General features: G+C 48.1%; 1 protein-coding gene across 1 annotated transcript in view; it reads left to right on the top strand.

Moving 5' to 3' along the window:
* PIEZO2 (piezo type mechanosensitive ion channel component 2) overlaps positions 1-19571 on the top strand; it is a 337873-nt gene that overhangs the window by 154589 nt on the left and 163713 nt on the right. The window contains exon 4 of the mRNA XM_048508534.1: positions 1065-1107. Coding sequence (XP_048364491.1) covers positions 1065-1107 — 43 coding nt within the window. The remainder of the gene's footprint in view (positions 1-1064; positions 1108-19571) is intronic.

A 19571-nucleotide genomic window follows, 5' to 3' on the forward strand; every position in this document is an offset into this window, starting at 1 on the left:
GGGGGGCGAGGGTGGTGCTGCTACGATGCAGCTGCGTCCCCCATGCGAACAGCTCCCTAGGGATGGCATTTTTGCCATCCCTAGGGCGCTGTTATTGGCCCGTGCGGAAAGGGCCTTGGGAAGGGAGGTGGAAAGCGACGCCTTCACACCTCTCGGTGCCGCACAGGACGGCGCTGCTCCGTTGCAGAGCTGCCTGTGTGAACGGCTGCCCAGGGACGGCGTTTTTGCTGTCCCTGGGCCGCTGTAAATGGCCCGTGCAGAAAGGGCCAGAGCTTCCAGAGCTTCTTCACCCTTCCCTGGCTGTTTAAATAGGTCCCTGAATTTTACCTCTGAAACAAAAAGCCCTCTTCCCGTTGTTACAGTCAGTCAATAGCTTGTTATTGCAAGGGAGGATCCAGGCATTCTTCTGAAAGGTGGAAAAGAAGGCAAACAGCAGACTAATTGGAAGTTTCTATTGTAAGTTATGTATGTATAAACAGTGTACAGCAAACTGTAATTTAAACAAAAAGCAATATCCTGTGACAACCGAATCCAGCCATAGTGTCATAGTAGAATATCATTTGGGGATAAGACAGAATGGTTCCTGTGCAATTACTAAACAAAGCTACTGACTCTGTGCATAGGTGCTCTATGCTTAAAACAGCCCAACTACAAAGAAGGAACACAGATAGGAAACAAATGGGAATTATTTGACAACTAAACAAATTTTTGAAACAGATCTCTTTCTGGGGTGATCTTCCAAGCAAGTCCACTGTTCATTCTGCCCCAGTAGGATGGGAATGGCTGCTAGGCTCCTTATTGTGCCAGTAGATAACATGGAATTCCCAGGGTCAGCTTAGTTCTGTGGCTGTCCTGTTCCCCAGATCAAGTATCTGAAAACCAGAATAATGGGAGCTGCTCGTCATACATGAGGAGGGGTTATATTAACAACATGAGATTTTCAGTGCTTTGTTTCACACTACTGGACTTTTGTACTTACTGGGTATAAAAACCTTTCAGTAAAATGTTGATATGTGTTGTGAATAGAAAAACAAGTTTTACTGAGTTTTTTCCCTTTTTTATAGGTTTGACATGGGAAAAAACACTACGGCTCATTGGTTTTGAAAGGTAAGTTGATATCCTATGTGTGTGGATCCATTCCTATGAACAGAGAGTGAGAATAAACCTAATTAGCAAAGGTTCATAGCTCATGTTTAGTTTGGACATTTTTGCTTGAACTCTTGTTAATATATTAATTGGGTATTTATTTGGTATATTAGTTGGGTATTTAAACAATATTTTCATGAAGTAAACATATTTACATGGAGTTGTGAGTTATAGATATTTTAAATGAATAAATAAGTGCAATGAATTTAGACTTCTGTGATGTCAGAAACATAGTTTGGGAAAGAAAAAATACTCTTTAAAATGTGTTTTTAAAAAATGAGGCCAAATGAAGTATATTCTTTCATTCCTAGCCATGAAATGTTTCTTTAAACTGAAGGATCTGTATCATTTCCAGAAGACTTTATTAACTCTGGTGAAAGGGTATTGAAAAGCTGGAAAATGGCAAGGCTATCTTACATGTATTTCACTTACTTGATCAGTCAACACCTGATAATTCTCAGCTGGCTGTGAACTTATTGAAAGGTATGGTGTTGAAGGCGACGGGAGTGTTTGGTGATGCTGTTTAATCTGTGGTAGCTGTTTCAGAGTTAGTGTCTAGCCGATGTTCATTGGTTGGAATCATCCAAGAGTGCTTGTTTTGTTTTTTTTTATTTAACTTGTCAATATAAGAGATCAAGATAGATTTTTCAGTTATTTAGAAACTCTGTTGGGCATAGAAAAGGAGGGATTATCTGGTGATGGGCAAACTTTCCTGAGCTCACAGTTTTGGCACCATGGCAATTACAAGAAACACTGGAGAATGCTTTTGAGGAAAAATCTTTTTTTGCAAATGCTAAAATTGCTCATGATTTCCTGATCATCCAAGCTTCTTCCCTCCCTTGAGCTCCCAAATCTTCTTACCACTGGTGGCTGCTCTTTTACTAATTATTATTATTATTATTATTATTATTTATTTGACTTAATATACCGCCCAATCCCCGAAGGGGATTACAGGTAAGGCCTTGCTGGAGAGGAAAGGAAGTTTCATTATTTTCTGTCTTATCCTTTCCTGATTTTAGGTTCCCTGAATGTTGCTATGGACAATTAGGCATCCAGGGTATGTGTGTACATTTCCTGGTCTCTCTTTTCCCTTTACACACTTGTAAAAGTATTCAGGTAGACAGGTGAAGAGAAAGATTTTCTTCTCTCTCCGCTACCAAGGCCAATGTTCCCAGAATTACTGAAGCCCAGAGTTGCCAGGTAGGCGAAAGAGACAGACCTCTCAGTCCCTCCTCTGCTCTCTACCTCAGTGCAGCAGCAGGCAAGTGAGTAGTAGGATGTTTTTCTTAGGATGATTACCCAGTTCAGGCCATTCTCCACCCTTGCCCTGCTCTGGTGTGAAAAGTCACTTTAGAAGTGCTCACATTTTCCCCGTGAAACGGGGAACATACGGGACAAGAGGAAGCGTGTCGGGACAAGAAATCTTGTCCTGATGCACCTCCTGTCTTGGCATGCTTCAAAGAGGAAGTGCATCAGGACAAGATTTCTTGCCCCGACGTTCTTCCGGTCCCACTGCATGTCAGAGTGCCGATGGGTAATCGGACTTAAGCTTAAATTAAAATCTGAGCTTGAATAGAATTCAAAGTTTATAATTCTTTACCTAGTATTAAACAAGCATTCTACGAGCTGTTTAGGTTCATGTTCCATGCCAAGGAATTATTAATTTAGTAGTTCGTAAGGCATCTTGGACCCAAACTGTTTGGTCCTTCTTTAGGTTTAAAACGTTATTGTCCAGAAGCTCTTGAGAACTAGTGTAAGTAGGCGGTAGTGGTGCACTAATAGTTTGTGCAGATCATCATGTTTTGTGCCAGGTAGCTGTTACAAATTGTTTTGAAAGGCAAATTGAGGTATTGTATGCTGCCATAGTTGCTAGGTCATACATAATATAAGGGATTACAATTTTATAATTGATTTGGTGGTGGCAAGTAGATCTAGCCATTGTGCCAGCCTAACGTTTGAGATAAGGCTACAGGTCCAGGGATAAAGACAAATTACATTTCTTTCACAGCAGAAACTGCATTATTGTTTTCACAAATATATTTTAGTAATTTAATCTTTTAGATTTATTTTACATCTCTTCATTAGTGTTATAATATTCAAGGTTCATTAGTGTTATAATATTCAAGGTTCAAGGTTTTTACGTTGCTGAATTTGCTATGCCTGATGACATATTGTATCAGCCACTGAGAATTTATATATATGTGTACTTTATTTAGCTGGCATGGCTAAAAATGTTTTGTTCCTTTGTTCTTATGAGAACTGTTTGTAAACCTCATAAAAGTAGAGAGGATTGCCAGGATCTGCCCTTGGGCTGATCTCCAAGGCCTAAATGCAGATTTTAAAAAACAATAACATGGGTCTGGAAGTTCAAATAGGGAATAGGGTAGGTTTGATATGAGGTGACTGAATAATACAGGCAATATCACAGAGAAGTCTGAAACAAAGCAGATCAAGAGAACACTGTAGATTTGGGCAGTATAACAACCCCCCCCCCCCCAACATACACAATTTTACACAATATTTTTCTAGCAAATCTTTCATCCATCTCCCTGGGAATTCAACAGCACTCATAACATTATATTTAAAAGGCCATGTGTGAAATAAACTCAATAACGCAGACATGAATGAACACCCAACAGTTTAAAACAAAAACTGTGTGTTTATAGTCACCTGATGACTGATTGGTTTCCTCCCTCCTTATTTCCACGATTGGCTGCTGGGAAACTTGCAGGAACAACAGGATTGTGTGGATGGGAGCTAGGATTCCTATCGGGTTGTGTGAAAATATGTACATGTGTAATACTGGCCATTATACCATACTGTGGTGTTTGAATATGTACAAAATAATCTACTGAGCAGCCTTGAGCAGTTCAACTGCTTGGCAAAGAAATCCCCCCCCCCCCCCACCCGCCCGCTTGTGACTGGTGAACAGAACAAGAGCATGTGTTTGATCATTACTAGTATTTATGTTTGAATGTCTGAAAATAGCTTAAATGTACACTTTGTGGTGCAGAAAGCTTGTTTCTGACATAACATATGATAAACAAAGCAGTGTTTCTCCATAAACTGTCAGGTATTAGGCAAAAGGGACTATATTCTTCCTTCCCTTGAGGGACTGATTCACCAATGCAGTATATCCCTGAGTCTGGTTGGGGATTATGCAGCTTCTGTGGCCTAATGCAATTATTGAATGAGGTTGAGTAATTTGATCAGGGGAGATCATGAGGTGGTTCAGACAGGCAATAACAATGAAACATTCCTAGCTTTGTGACTTTAATAATCATACATTTCTTCTAAAACAGCATTTCACTCCATGTGTAACTTGCTTACATGAAATTTCAGTTAAGTGAAAAATCTGGGTAGGAGTCAACCAGAAATTTGCAAAGTTTTTTTTAAAAAACCCTTTTCTTCCTTCCAGGAGTTTGAGGCAGCCTATATGGTTTTCTTCATCCTTCATTTTTATCTTCACAAGCAGCCCTATGTAGTAAGTTGGAATGAGAAGAGAGACTGGCCTAAGGGTGGGTTTCAAGGCAAAAGGGTGATTGGAACCTGGCTCTCTCAGGTTCTAGTCCAGTGTTTTAGCTGCTATGCAACACTGGCTCTTAAGGTTAAGAATTTAGCACTTACCACTCAGGGAGGCCAAATAGCATTCTGCTTCTAACCCAGATTCGTTTGATAGTCCCACTGGAACAAACACCTAATAATTTAGTAACAATTTAGAAAAAGTATGCAGCAAAGCAGAAACAGTGATCAGTAATGGAATTTCTGCAGAGGAATTTGATCTAATAACATGCAAATAAATAGCAATTCCATTTGACTTCAATATGGAAGAGGCTTTCTCAATAGACAGCTCTCTTTTTATTATCTAGAAGTAGAACAAGTTCTCTTGGAGGCGATCTCGGGCATCCTGGATGGGTGTTTTCCAACCTATACTCAGGGAGGCAGGACTTAATTGATGTCACTTCCTGTGTTGGGTTGGATCCTCCCCTCGATCCCCAGTCTTCTTCCTGCCTACAGCAGGGAGTGCAGCGCTTGTTTGGAGCTCCAACCCAAGCTATTTCTTTTCTCTTACCTACATGTTTCCTTGTTGGCTGTAAGTTTGTTTACCCTTGTTTTGTCTCCAGTCATCTCCCTCATAGCCGCATAGCACTTAATTGCCAATAGGCGGCTAGGGCAACATGGCCGAGCAGCGCACCTACGCGCGCTCATTCTCCCCCCCTCCAGACTCATTCGGCAAGTCAGCAGCTGAGAGCACCAGGGCTGCAACCCGTCGCGGTTTGCAGGAGCCCAACCATCCCGAAGCCTCGGAGGAGGCGCGTGCAGCTCCCTCCAAGTCCGTGGCCGCGACTTCAAAGGGAGGAAAAAAGGGCGCGAAAGCCCCGGCCGAAAAGAAAGCGCGGCGGGAGCCTCCCGCAGCCCAGACGAAGAAACGGAGCACCAGCGTTCCACTCAGGGACGTGGCTGGTGAAACTCTGTCCGGCACCCCAGGAGAGCCAACGGAGCCGTTTTGCGCTCCAACGTCGGCCATTGAGGAATGCCGCGTAACGGAGGGGGAGGGCGTGGCCGAATTGCACGCCAACGAGCAAGGCGCCGACGCCCGTTTCTCCGAGGATTCTTCCGCTTCTTCACCTCCCAGGCAAGATCGAGGGGAAATGGGGAGGGAAGGGCTCTCCCGACCTACAGTAGTTCCCAACCTTGCTGATCCGTCCTCTTGGGCTAATACCTCCCCAGAGGCACTAATGGGCTTATTTAGAACAGCCATGAGGGAGGAGATCATCCAGCACGATAAGAACAAAAAAGCCAAATGAAAGGGTAAAAAGCACTCTCATCCCAAAAAGACTCACAGACCAAGACACCACTCTAGCTCTTCCTCCCTCTCCCACACCACCCCTCCCCCCATCCCTGCCTACAGGGATCCCCTCAGCCTTCCTGAGGAGGAGGGCACTAGTGAAGGGGAGATTGGAGACTCATCAGAACATCTGAAGAGACTCGAGAGGAACCCAGTGAGCAGTGCGTTAGACTTTTCAAAAAAGAGGATCTTGCCCCCCTTATGGCCAAGGCCATCTCAGCCTTGGAGTTGCAGGACCCCGCAGATGCCGAGGACCCCGAGGGCCCCTCCACCTCAAAAAAGACAGTTAAGGGCTGCCCCAAAGGGAAGAAGGGAATCCTCCCCCAGTCCGAGGACACTCCTCCTGCATTCCCCTTGCCAGAATTCTTCGAAAGAAGAATTAAAAGAGAGTGGCTTAACTTAGAGGCCAGTAAGAGTTGTCCTTCATTCCTCAAAAGCCTCTATGTGCTCCCAGAACATATCCACAATATCATCAAACCCCCCCTTTTGGACGCCCCAGTCGTAGTCTGGCGGCCTCGCCACCAAGGATGGGGAAGGCGACCTGAGGGACGCAACAGATCGCAGAGCTGACGTCTTCCTCAAACGGATCCATGATAGGCTAGCCCTATCCATCAGAGCCCTCGCCCCATCATCCACCATGGCCAGAGCCACCATTGTGTGGTTATGTCGCCTTCTTCTCATGCTTCCCCCAGAGGCCCAAGGTCTAAGAGAGGGCGTGGAAAGGGTCCTGAAGGCAGTCTCCTACTGGGCAGACTCCACCTTCGACGCCTTAATATTAACTTCACAAGCCCTAGCACTCGGCACGGTAGTCAGAAGACAGGCCTGGCTAAAAGCATGGTCAGCCGATTTCCACTCCAAACAGGTGGTCTCAACTTACGATTACTTCGGCTCCCGCCTTTTCGGAAAGGAGTTAGATGCCGTTCTAGTAGAAACCAAGGGCAACAACAAATCCATGCCTAGGTTTGTCAGATCCGATCAGACGGCTTCTTCCCTCAGACCATACACCACCTTCCGAACACAACGCACCCTCGCCAGGGCGCCCAGGGATGGTAAACGTTGGTTCCCACAACAGCAATCACAACAACAACAACAGCCATTTCACAAACGTAACACCTTCAACAATTCCTGTCGTCCTTACAATCGCCAACAGGGCAGAGGAGCCAGACAGTTTCAGAATGACCACACCTCCAGATCCTGACTACCTTCAGATCCCGGTGGGAGGCCGCCTCCAACATTTTCACCACCGGTGGACAGGCGACCACGTAGACCAGTGGACCAAGGAGGTTGTCTCATCCGGTTACCTCCTAGAATTCTCCACCTTCCCAAGGTCCAGATTTCGAACATACCCCCGCCCCAAAGCAACCCGGACAAACTAGAAAGAACCCAAGAGGCAATCCGTCACCTGCTTCTAATCCAAGCAATCGAACCTGTACCCATCACGGAGCGCTCATGCGGTGTCTACTCTCATTTTTTCACTGTGCCCAAGAGGAACGGCGATTGGCACGCCATTCTAAACCTTCGCTACGTAAACAGGTTCATCCGGTTGCGCAGGTTCAAAATGGAGACCCTCAGATCCATCGTAGAAGCACTCCGTCCGGGGGACTACCTGACCTCCCTGGACCTCACGGAGGCATACCTACACGTTCCCATCAATCCTCTACACAGAAGATTTCTTCGATTTGCAGTGGGACCAGACCACTTCCAGTACAAATCTCTCCCGTTCGGGCTGGCCACTGCCCCCTGAGTTTTCTCGAAGGTCCTTCTAGCTCCCATCATGGCCCTCCGGGAACGGGGCATCCATATACACCCCTACTTAGACGACATCCTCATCAGGTCTCGGTCCAAACAACAGGCCCTTCAAGACTTACAGATAGTCATGCACACTCTTTGCCAACACGGGTTCCTGGTCAATCTGCAGAAGAGCTCCTTGAACCCATCAACCCGAATGGAACACCTGGGGGTGATTGTGGATACTCTTCACAACCGGCTTTTCATTCCTCCTTCCAAGATAATCAAAATCCAGAAGCTGGTAAACACCTTCCTACCGGCCAAAAGAGCCTCTCTTCTTCAATTGGCCAAGCTGATGGGACTATTCATATCAGTCATAGATATGTTGCAGTGGGGCAGATTCCACTCTCGGACCCTGCAGCTGTTTCTACGTCCTTACCAGTTTCAGATAATGCAAAAAAGAGACAGGTCATTACAGATCACCAAACAACTACGCGACAGCCTGCGCTGGTGGTCCAAACACAACAACCTCTCCCGGGGCAAGGTTTACCTCTACCCGCACAGACCGCAGCTGTTCACGGATGCCAGCCTCTGCGGATGGGGAGCTTCCCTGCAGGGGGACATTGCACAAGGGGTTTGGCCTCCTTCCCAAACCCAACTCCCGATCAATGTCTTAGAAATGAGGGCCATTCTCCTAGCACTTCAGCACTTTCAACCGCGCCTCCAGAACTGCCATCTACTAGTCAGAACGGACAACATCTCCGCCAAGGCCCACATCAACAATCAGGGGGGCTCCCAATCCCGACGCCTCCATCAGGAAGCGACAGCCATTCTCTCCTGGGCAGAGGTACATCTGCAGTCCCTTATGGCGGAACACATACAAGGAAATCTCAACATCCAAGCAGACTGGCTGAGCCGACAGTCGGTGATTGAGGCGGAGTGGAGACTCCACCCCCGAATCTTTCTACAGATAACTCAGTCATTGGGTCAACCCACCATGGACCTGTTCGCCTCAGCTCACAATACCCAACTGCCCCTCTTCTTCTCAAGGTATTTCCACCCGCAGGCACAGGGAACGGATGCGTTAACCAGCCCATGGCCCAAGGAACTGCTTTACGCATTTCCCCCAACCCCCCGTGTTGTACTCTCAAACCTCCCTCAGGAAAATCTGGGATGGAAGAAGCAGAGGTCATCCTAGTGGGCAACTGCAGGCTCAGACGCCCAGTGGTTTCTATCAATTCTTCACAAATGGCAACTTCTCCACCTCTCTTCGATTGCCCACACACTCCAATCGAAGCATAAGTTGTCACAAGTGACCTGTACACCACCCAAATAAACCAGGGTGGTTCTTGTCTGATCATTTCCTGGCTTTGAACAGCCAATGGGTCTCTAGCGAGAAAGGGCTACTCTAGCCAGGTCATCAACAATTACTATCATTTCTTCCTAGAAGGGCTCCCACTCATGCATATACAATTCATCCTGGCCAAACTTTGTCTCCTGGGCAGAGAGAAACCAAACAGATCCACTACGTCCCTCCATCTCACAGGTCCTTCAATACCTGCAGAACGGATTTGACGAAGGCCTCAGGAGCTCAACCCTGCGGAGAAGGTTAGCCGGCCTTTCCACCATATGGCAAAAAATACAAGGGCTTCCAGTCACCAGACATCCCGACATTCTGAGATTCCTCAAGGGAGTCTCCCAAAAGCAGCCCCCTGTAACTCATAGATTTCCCGCCTGGAGGCTCAACACAGTTCTATCGGCGCTTACCAAATCTCCCTTCAAGCCGATCCAGGAAATAAGCCTTAAGTGGCTTCGGATGAAGCTTTTATTCCTCATTGCCATCACTACCGCCAGGAGGATATCAGAGCTGCAAGCCCTCTCAGTCAACTCACAACTGTTCGTCTTTCATAGGGACAGAGTGGTTATGCGCCCCGACCCTACCTTTAAGCCGAAAGTAGCTACTATGTTCCACCTCAAGCAAGAAATCATCATTCCGGCGTTCTGCCCCTCACCGTCCCATCCCAAAGAGAGGCTTTGGCATCATCTGGACGTTAGAAGAGCTCTCAAAGCTTTCATTATCCATACTGAAACCATTAGGAACACAGAGTCCCTCTTCATTAATATCACAGCCCCTAACTTAGGTGCTCAAATGTCCAAAGCATCCCTCAGTTACACGCTGAAGACCTGCATCGTGGAGGCATATAAAGCCTCCAACATCCCGATCCCTTCTGGTATCACAGCTCATTCCACGAGGTCCGCCACAGCTAACGCAGCGTTTAGACGCCTCATCCCACTAGAGGATATCTGCAGAGCGGCCACATGGTCTTCAGTTACATCCTTCATTAGACACTATAAATTGCATACCATCTCAGCCAATGAGACGGCCTTCGGCACCCGGGTGCTAGAACATATATTTGGAGACTAAATGCCCACCCGGTAACGGGACACTGCTCGGGGAGGTCCCATCCAGGATGCCCGAGATCGCCTCCAGGAGAGCGGTCCATTGGTACTCACCCTGAAGGGGCCTTCTCCTGGATGGCGATGAGGGCATCCTGGCCCTCCCTGATGTTCTAGTCCATATATATTAAGCTACAAGTTCACTTAGTTGCATAGTTGCTCAGTTACATTCTCAGTTAAGTCTTGGGGTTACCCTTGGAGTTCCTTAAACATATATATATATATATATATACACACACACATGTTATGTTCTATGTGTTACCTTACCGTGTTGTCATTCTTCCTGTTAAAACTCTCTGAGATCCTAAATTCTGCTTTACTGCTACGTCAATCGGAGACTGGGGATCGAGGGGAGGATCCAACCCAACACAGGAAGTGACATCAATTAAGTCCTGCCTCCCTGAGTATAGGTTGGAAAACACCCATCCAGGATGCCCTCATCGCCATCCAGGAGAAGGCCCCTTTAGGGTGAGTACCAATGGACCGTTTTGCAACCAAGTCAGAATTTGACTGAGATCTTGTTTGGCTAACTAGATCAAACAAAAAAGCCAGATATTCTCTGGAATAACTGAGTGAAGGGTATTACTTTTTTGTGATTATATTAATCAGAATTGATTTTTACAAGACAAAGAAACAAAGAAAGAAGCAGATTTCTTCTGTTACGTAAAACAGCTTGTCTTCTCAGCTGCTAGGAGTTTCTTGAAGGTTTTCAGACACTCTTCACTCTTCCCTACCACCAACATTTAGAGGGATTTGGATTAAAGCAAATAAAATATAATTTACAGGAAGATTAATTGTGGTGTTTTAAATATGTTTTCTGTGTGAAGTTCTCAGAAGAGAAAATTTATTTTGTTCAGCCAGAATAAAGTTCAAAATGGTTTAGGTTCCATTCTCAGGATACAGTTAGAAAGTAGCAAGACAAAGAATCCTCTCTAATTTCCTATGTGATCTTTTAATTTTCTATATAAGTGCTTCGGTCCAGAAATCACTATTCCTTGCATTATAGTAATCATTATTAATCAGAATCAGATTCTTATCAACACAGAAAGTGTTTCAAGAATCTGTGAAAGGCATAGTGTTTTGAATGTTAAAAACATTTACCTGTGGCATCTTAATTTTTTTAAGAGTCTATAGCTGCCCTTTTTTCCTCACAGAGATATAAGGAAAAAGCAGCAAACCAAAAGTGAAAACTAAAGGTACCAAAATGTGCTTTGAAATCAGGAGAAAACCCGAAACAGTATGGGACCAGAAAAAAAAAAAGAAACCCTACTGTTTGAAAAAGGATATTTTTTATAAAACACAAAAAGTTTCCAAAACTGTATTTAGACTCACTTTTATTTATTAGTATCAAATGCATTATTTCTGTTGGCTTTTACTGTAGTCGACCCACGTGGTCAGCGCAAGAACGAGACGAGATGCGGAGATAACATCTGGTGGAGATCGCCAGCAGCGGGAGCGCGGAGGTCCGTGTTCCTAGCGAGTCTCCCGCGTGCTGGTTCCTGGCACCTTTTATTGTGATTCTATCGGGGGCGTGTAGAAGGGAGGAACGGAGGGAGTTCCGGGAGAGCGGGAGGTCGGGAGATCATCATGTGATGCATGATCTCACCTGGCTACGCGCGGAGAGGAGCCGCAAGCCGCCTGAGTTTCCTAATCCTCACCTGGGGCAAGACCATTGTCCCTGGCGCTCGGTGACTGAGCCAGACAGTTCATGACCCGGTGGACTCATAGGGGGATGAGGAGTGGGGGTGCGGTGCTACCCAGAAGGTCAGTGAGAGGAGCTGTGAGGGTGTTCCAGCGCTCGACCTCACGGTGCTGCTGGGTCAGCTGTGCATTACTACATCTCCTCCTTTTAAGACATTTGTAGAAGGAGGCCGGGGAAATGCTGAGGGGCTTACTTAGGGGGGACGCTTGTCTCCTCCGCTGTTTGGTCGAGTTGACCGAAAGCTGCTTGTGCAACATTAGAACTTGGTTGCGAGGTAAGGGAAATTCGAGGGGCTTCTTACACACGCTACAGGCAATATTAGATACACATTGAATAAAACAAGATCCGACGACGCAGGCATACACAATCAAACCAATGCAGAGCTGTACAATAGCACTTAACCATCCCCCCGGTAGCCAGCCTCCCAGAGGACTGACCACCAATGGGGCAACACGCCATATTCTCAGATTGGATACAACTTCTTGCAACTCCACGCACTTTCATATGGAATCACAACTGGGAATTATCAGAGAGGATTGAAGCAACACATGTTATGTACATTTTGCCACAACCTTAGCAGGATGCAGTAATAGCAAAGTAATCAATAGCTGCACGCATTATCATTCAGGGAGTCAGCTTGACGATCTGTTCCTGCTGCTCGGAGGCCAGGGCATCCAGAGCGGGTGGGAGGTGGAATTGATAGACTTCTCAAGATGGGCACAGGCCAGCCGGCCAATAGTCTTAGCGCTTGGTAGGAGGCGTGCGAGTCCAGGGACTCCCCACCAGGGAAACCACAGGTAGGGAGACAAATTCCTGGGCTTCTGAGGGGGGGCCGCCATGTCAGCCCAGGTGCAAGCGGGATTCAAGGGGAGAGGAGGAGCGACGGCGGCGCTTGGGTTCCGTGGGTGGAGCCGGGGGCAGGACGATGGTGAGGCGGCAGCAGAGAGTCCCGGCAGACGGATAGGCGGGGACGCAACAAATAGCAAATAGTGTAATTTCTAAATTCAAGGCATGCAACAATTTCAACAGTCAGTTGGGTCACAGTATTCAACCATCATATACATGAAGATAATGAACATTGATAAACAATACATAAGCTAGATGTGAATATAAGGATGGGAGGCAGCCCATGGCTGCATAATTGTTCAATGTGTGGCTTCCTTGCTAAGGTTTGACCACCAAAGCTACGGAGCAATGGCATGCTAGAGTCCATGTGGATTTCTCTCTTGGAAGGGGTGTAGGGAGAGCTACTGATAGTCTCTTTAGCATTGTTAGTTCAGTGGACTCTCACGAGCAGAGCTGTGAGAGAAGCTGCATGTTCCAACATCATTCAAGCGGGCTGGAAAACAGCGGAGAGTTCCAAGGGTTAATCTATCAGGAATGTCCCCTGGCTGCAACTCCAAGCTCAGCCAGGGGCTGCAGAGAGGGAGAGAGAATAGCGACCAGTAGAGGGAGCAGCAACACGCTGCATCGAACCTCTGAGCCACAGCTGGCCCAGGGCTGCCGCCTCCCCCAGGGGTAGACCCGCAGCGGGGCCAAGCGTATCCTTGGTGGGAGGAATAGGTGTGCTTGCTCCAGAGAGATCCCCTCCTGTCTCGGCCCAGGCTGGGGGGGCACCTGCCCTCTCAATAGGGCCGGCTTCTTTCCCTTTGTCCCAGGGATTGAGTTGGCCCCATCGAAAGTTGGAAATCTGTGTGGGAGAGAAAAGACAAGCAGCTGTGGCTTTTCCCCCAGGGGGGTTTGTGCGCCTGGCTGGGAGTTAGTTTTAGAGAGAATAGTACTTTGGATATGGATCTGCTGGATGAGACCTTGATTGGGTCGATAGATAGGGGGAACCCACTCCCCCTTTCTTCGCTTGTTTTGGGCCAAGCTTTCCTTGGGTGCAGTTGGCCCATCTCACAGCTTATCACTCTGCAACATCTACATGCTATGTTAAGAGACACAAGGCAGAGAATTGCCCTCGAACGCTACTAGGGAGAAGGGGAGAGGTCACATCCAGGTCGGATAGTTTGTTTGTAAAACAATCCCAATCACCGCCCTAAAGTGTGGGTGTTTCTGGTGTAAGCAACTTCTAAAACAATTCACAATTATAGTCATATCGTAATATAGTTAATCCATAGGAAAGATGTAGAGAAGATGCAAAGAAAACAGTTCCTGGGCTTGAGGTTTGATCGCTAGGGGATAGCAATTGAGAGGGGTTTGCAAAAACCCCTTTATCAGATCCTAGGATCTAGAGGTGGGGTGCTGCTAGCCCATTAGAAAGTGAGGGAGGGTGTGCAGAAAGTTGGAAGGCTGGGGAAGGGTTTGGAAGTCAGCTCTCTACCTTTCCTCCTGTAAAGGGACTTTGGCCGGGTTTGAGCCTCAGGCTTCCTACCTTCAAGCAGCGGAGGCTGTGTAAGATAGGTGTGGCATGAGGAGACTCCCCCCTTTGGCACTGTGGGACTAGCCAGGAGCGCTCAGCAGAGAATGTGTATGGAGCAATGGAAAATGATCTTTGGCTCATATGTAAACTCTGCGCCACGCCAATGTGGCAGTGTAGGCTCAGATGGACCTCCAAGGAAAAGGTTCTCAAGGAAAGGTTCTGAAGCAAGAGCTCTTTGAGGGTTTAAACCTAAGATGGAGGCGGCCTGGAAGCAGGTCCCATCGGGCCCTCCTAGGGAGCATGCACGAAGCCATGCGCCCTGTTTAAGGTTGATGCTGTAATGGGTGAAGCCTTTCGCTGCTACTGGCACACATAATCAAAAAAGGAGAGAAACTTTAATTGAAGCACCAGAGCATAGCTTAGAAGCAATGGACAAATCCCTCCTGATGAAGGGAAAATTTTAGGGTCCTCTTGAAAGGTGGGGTAAGACATACAGGAGCATATATAGGCATACAGAGCTGCGCAGAAAGTAAATGAGGAGGATTGCAACTCTGATTTGAGACCTTGTTCTCTGGGCCTTGTGGTATGCGGTTCCCCTTTCTGCAGGCCATGATCCTGCTCTCTCTGAGGTACTGACGCATCTTTGCTGCCACTGGGAGCCTTTGAGCTTAGGGCTTCGTACAGGCCTGCTAGAGGCTACGGTGATCTGATTTGGATCCCCACAGCCGTTTGTAGTTCCAGCGGATTGTGGACTCTGCAGAGATTTTGAAATGCGTGCCACCTCTGTGGCACCACATGGAGTGGCCATGGTGACTCAGCCAGGAAGGGGCTGAAGCAGAGCAGGAAGTATAGACGTAGGGGGGGAGCGAAAGCAAATCTAGATTTAGATTAACTGGAACTTAGATTTGACCCGAAAGTGAGAGCATAGAGGCAGGGGTGTCTCAGATGAACTTGGTAAAGCCTCTTATGTGGGATGTTTGTCCATACCTGGATGTGGATGGCTCCCTCTGGTACGTGGAGTCGGCGACCCCTGGGATGGGATGAAATAAACCCCCGTCTGTGCTGCAAGCGGAAGCTTTGGGCAGCATCTGTTTCCACCGGTGGTCTCCGTGGGGAGCCGGGATCACGCAGGCACTGAGCTGGAGCAGCTAAGATCTCGTCGGGGAGCTCCGGGGGAAGCGGCCTGAGGTGCTGGCCTTGTCTCCCGGCCGGGGAGATGCCCCTGGGTGCCGGCTCCTCCCAGCAGGCCTTTGGGAGTACCCCGGTCTTAGGACCTCCCTGGGGGTCTTCTCCCTCTGGGGGGAGACCCTCCGCCGTTCGGGCTGCAGGCCCTTCACCGGGCAGTCTCCATAGTCCCATGGAGGTGTCCTGGCTTGCTGTACCTGAAACACTCCGCCTCTGCATTGCCCCAGGGCAGCGGAGAGGGCTGCAGCTAGAAGGCTCATTTGATGGGCGAAAGACCCGGCGTCCCGGCAAGCCTGGAGCATGCCGGCCAGCCCAGGGTTCCTACCCAAGCTCCGTGACTGCTTTGCGGCACCCAGCGGAGGCGTTCTCTTTGGCGCAGGCGCTTTAAGGATCTCGCCCTGGGCCTCCCTCGCTGTCAATCTGCCTTTTGAGAGCTTCCCTGGAGCCCGTTCACAAACTCGGCATAGGGCTCTTGGGGTTTTTTTGGCCGGATGGTGGAGAAACTCTGGGTTGGCTGGGGTCGGGCATTGGGAACCTTGATAAACGCCTCTTGTAGTATGCACTCAGGAGGCGACCGTAATCGGCGGCCCCAGGCAGTGACAATCTGATCACCTGGGGCTGGGTGAAGGCATCGAAGCCGTAAAGCCGCGCTGGCGGCGCAGGCGCCGCCAGAGGTACTGCCCTGGTTGAAGCACTACATGGCGGAACTCGGGCTCCTAGATCATCAAGTATATATTGTGCAGGGCCTAGGAGCATGCGGCGGTGGTCTTCCAGTCAACCGGAACCATTAGGTGGTTCCTCGAGAAAGCCTGCAGCATGCCTCCTACCGAGGGGCTAGTGGACTCCTACTGGCCCCGCATCGCTGGCGGAGCTTCCAGTGAGGATACAATAGCGGTTTCTAAGGGGCTGTACTCGGATAACCCACCGAATAATGCCATCCTCTCCCTCGGCATCTCTGAAGCGGACGGGGCACACGCGCAGGGATATCGGCATCATCTTCCGCCAGGGTTTCTCTTCTTTTGCAGATCGTAGCTAAAAATGCCTCTGCTAGAGCTTTGAAACCCGCGCCATTACGCGGAAGCGCCTGACGGAGGTGCGCGGCTTCGGGAAACAAGGCGGAGCAAGGGGAGGGGGCGGCTGAGCCGCTGGACTGAAATGGGCGGAGGAGCAAGGGGGGCAGAAGGAGGACAGGGCGCCCCAATTTAGCAGATAGAGAAAATTCCTGGGTTGGAAATTGAAGGTGAAAGGATCGAAGTGAGGGCGGCCGCCGCACAGCAAGGGGAGCCATAGGTCAGCAGGCTGATGGGCGAAGCATAACATTGTCTCCACGTCAGTAGCAGTGACATCGGCGCCACAGGCTCTAAAAGCGGAAGAGTGCTGCCTGGCGTTTTCCTAGTCCCAGATCTACTGTCCCCAGTACCTGGGTACGGGATACTGAGCTTCCAATCTCCTCAACCAATTTGGCGCAGCTCCCTTCTCTTTACGGGGACCCTGCCACATTGGGCTAACGCTTTCAGTTCACAACGTGTTTGTCATAAGCCCTGCCAGTAAAGCTCCCATACTCACCGGTGTTCCAGTTTCTGACGAGAGAGTGTCCTAGGACGCTGTGAAATCTCTGGATGCGCCGATCCAGAGGGACAGGCGATGAGCACCGAAACGGTGGTCCCTGGATGTGCCGCATCCAGCCGGACTGCGGTATCAAGGCCCTTTCCCAGGCGCACGGTGAGCAGGGGTGGAGGTCTGAGGGATTCCCGGCTCTCGGCACCAGCTTGCAGGCTCCACTCCAATGCGGGTCAGTCAGCGCAAGAACGGAGACGAGACGCTGAGATAACATCTCAGGAGATCGCTTGCAGCAGCGGGATGCTGGAGGTCCGTGTTCCTAGCGAGTCTCCCGCGTGCTGGTTCCTGGCACCTTTTATTGTGATTCTATCGGGGGCGTGTAGAAGGGAGGAACGGAGGGAGTTCCGGGAGAGCGGGAGGTCGGGAGATCATCATGTGATGCATGATCTCACCTGGCTACGTGCGGAGAGGAGCCGTAAGCGTCTGAGCCTAATCCTCACCTGGGGGCAAGACCATTGTCCCTGCGCCCGGTGCACTGAGCCAAAGAAAGAAATGACCTGTGACACCTAGGGGGATGAGGAGTGGGGATAAGGTGCGACCAGAAGGTCAGAGGGATGCAAGGTGTTCCAGCGCTCGACCACGGTGCTGCTGGGTCAGCGGTGCATTACTACATTTTACATTCTTGCCAGCTCAACCCTCTTTTTTTCATTTTTGTACGTGTCATATATTTTACCATAAATAAATAATGTTTCATTTTTTTATTTTTGAAGTTTATGTAGTTTCTTCTTATACTATTAGTAGATATGTTTAAATGAAATGATACTTGTTCATAAGGTTTAATTTAGGATGTCAGTGTTACCATTTTCAATTCTTCCACTGTTAGTACCATGCATTGCTTTTTTTGCCTTGTGAGGCATTAGATTTTTGCACGTATGATTTCTGTCAAGACACTTTGACGCTCACAAGGGCACTTCAGAGTGACTTTATGAACTTTAGAAAAGAAAGAAATGTAAATCCATGAGGTTACAGTATTCAGGAAATACAATTTTATTACTATATCAGTGTCACTACTTGCTGTGACCTCAGACCAGGGACCCTTTACACTTGTGTGTAAGTGTTGGCCTTCCAGGATCTTTTCTGGCAACCTGCAATACAACTATGCACCTAAATAGTTCATAAGTGTTTATCTCTTTGCCTACTGTTGCGCCTCTGTGAGGAATTCCTTCTCTTGTTCCATGCCTCACAATCAAAGAGTAGTTATCAGTGGCATTTCATCTGTGTGGAGGGAAGTGGCCAGGGGGGTGCTACAAGAGTTGGTTCTAGGCCTGGTAATTTTCAATATTTTTATAAAATATCTAGATGAGTGGGTATAGCAACTACTAATTAAACAAACTGATGACATCATTTTGGGATGAGTAGCTAAACCCAGAAGATATAGAATTCATTGAGACCTGAACACACTGGACAGATGTGAAAAAGATGCAATTCAACAAGGATAAGTACAGTGTTCTTCCTCTTGGTAAGAAAAATGAGAACCATTCATACTGGGTGGGAGGTACACCTCAGGGTACCACTGTGTGGGAACAAGATCTTGGGGTATAGATGAATTGTATGAATAGTCAGTGTGATACAGTGGCAAAATAATGCTAATGTGGCCCTGGAGTGAATTAATAGAGACATAACATCCAAATCACAAGATGTACGGCTGGTTCACTTCATTAGTCAGGATGTACCTGTAGTACTGTGTTCAGTTCTGGAGGCCTCTCTTCAAAGCTGATGAGGGCATAGTGGAGGGAGTGCAGAAGAGCGAGACAACAATGATCTGGAAGCAGCAGAGAAGAGTAGCAGTGGAGAGGAGGACTGGGACAGAAAGGGTTGAGTGAGCTCTGGTTTTCTTTTTGGCGGGCTTTTCTCAAAGCCACATCTTTTTAAACAGTGTGTTTTTAACAGGGGTTAATGGGTTTTCTTTTTGGAGGGCTTTTCTCAAAGTCACATCTTTTTAAACAGTGTGTTTTTGACAGGGGTTAACTGGGGCTTGTTTTTCTTGTTTTCTTTGTTCTGGCCGTGTGCTTGCCCCAGGCTTCTGAGGGGTGAGGCTGCTGAGAGGTGGGGCTTCCTATTAGCTGTGTTGCTCAGTCTCTGGAAGCAGCAGAGAAGAATAGCAGTGGAGAAAAGGACTAATAAAAGGAAACATTTCTTCACGCAACACATGATTGGTGTTTGGAATATGTTGCCACAGGGGGTGAGGGGGTGGTGATGGCCACTAACCTGAATAGCTTTAAAAGGGGCTTGGATAGATTTATGGAGGAGAAGTCGATCTTTGGCTACCAATCTTGACCCTCCTTGATCTGAGATTGCAAATGCCTTAGCAGACCAGATGCTCGGGAGCAACAGCAGCAGAAGGCCATTGCTTTCACATCCTGCATGTGAGCTCCCAAAGGCATCTGGTGGGCCACTGCGAGTAGCAGAATGCTGGACTACATGGACTCTGGTCTGATCCAGCAGGCTTGTTCTTTTGTTCTATGTTCTTCTGATCAAGAAAGACTGATGGACTTGGAAATGTTCAGTCTGCAGAAGAGGAG

The sequence above is a fragment of the Sphaerodactylus townsendi genome, linkage group LG09 (genome assembly GCF_021028975.2).
Source record: "Sphaerodactylus townsendi isolate TG3544 linkage group LG09, MPM_Stown_v2.3, whole genome shotgun sequence".
NCBI classification, from domain to species: domain Eukaryota; kingdom Metazoa; phylum Chordata; class Lepidosauria; order Squamata; family Sphaerodactylidae; genus Sphaerodactylus; species Sphaerodactylus townsendi.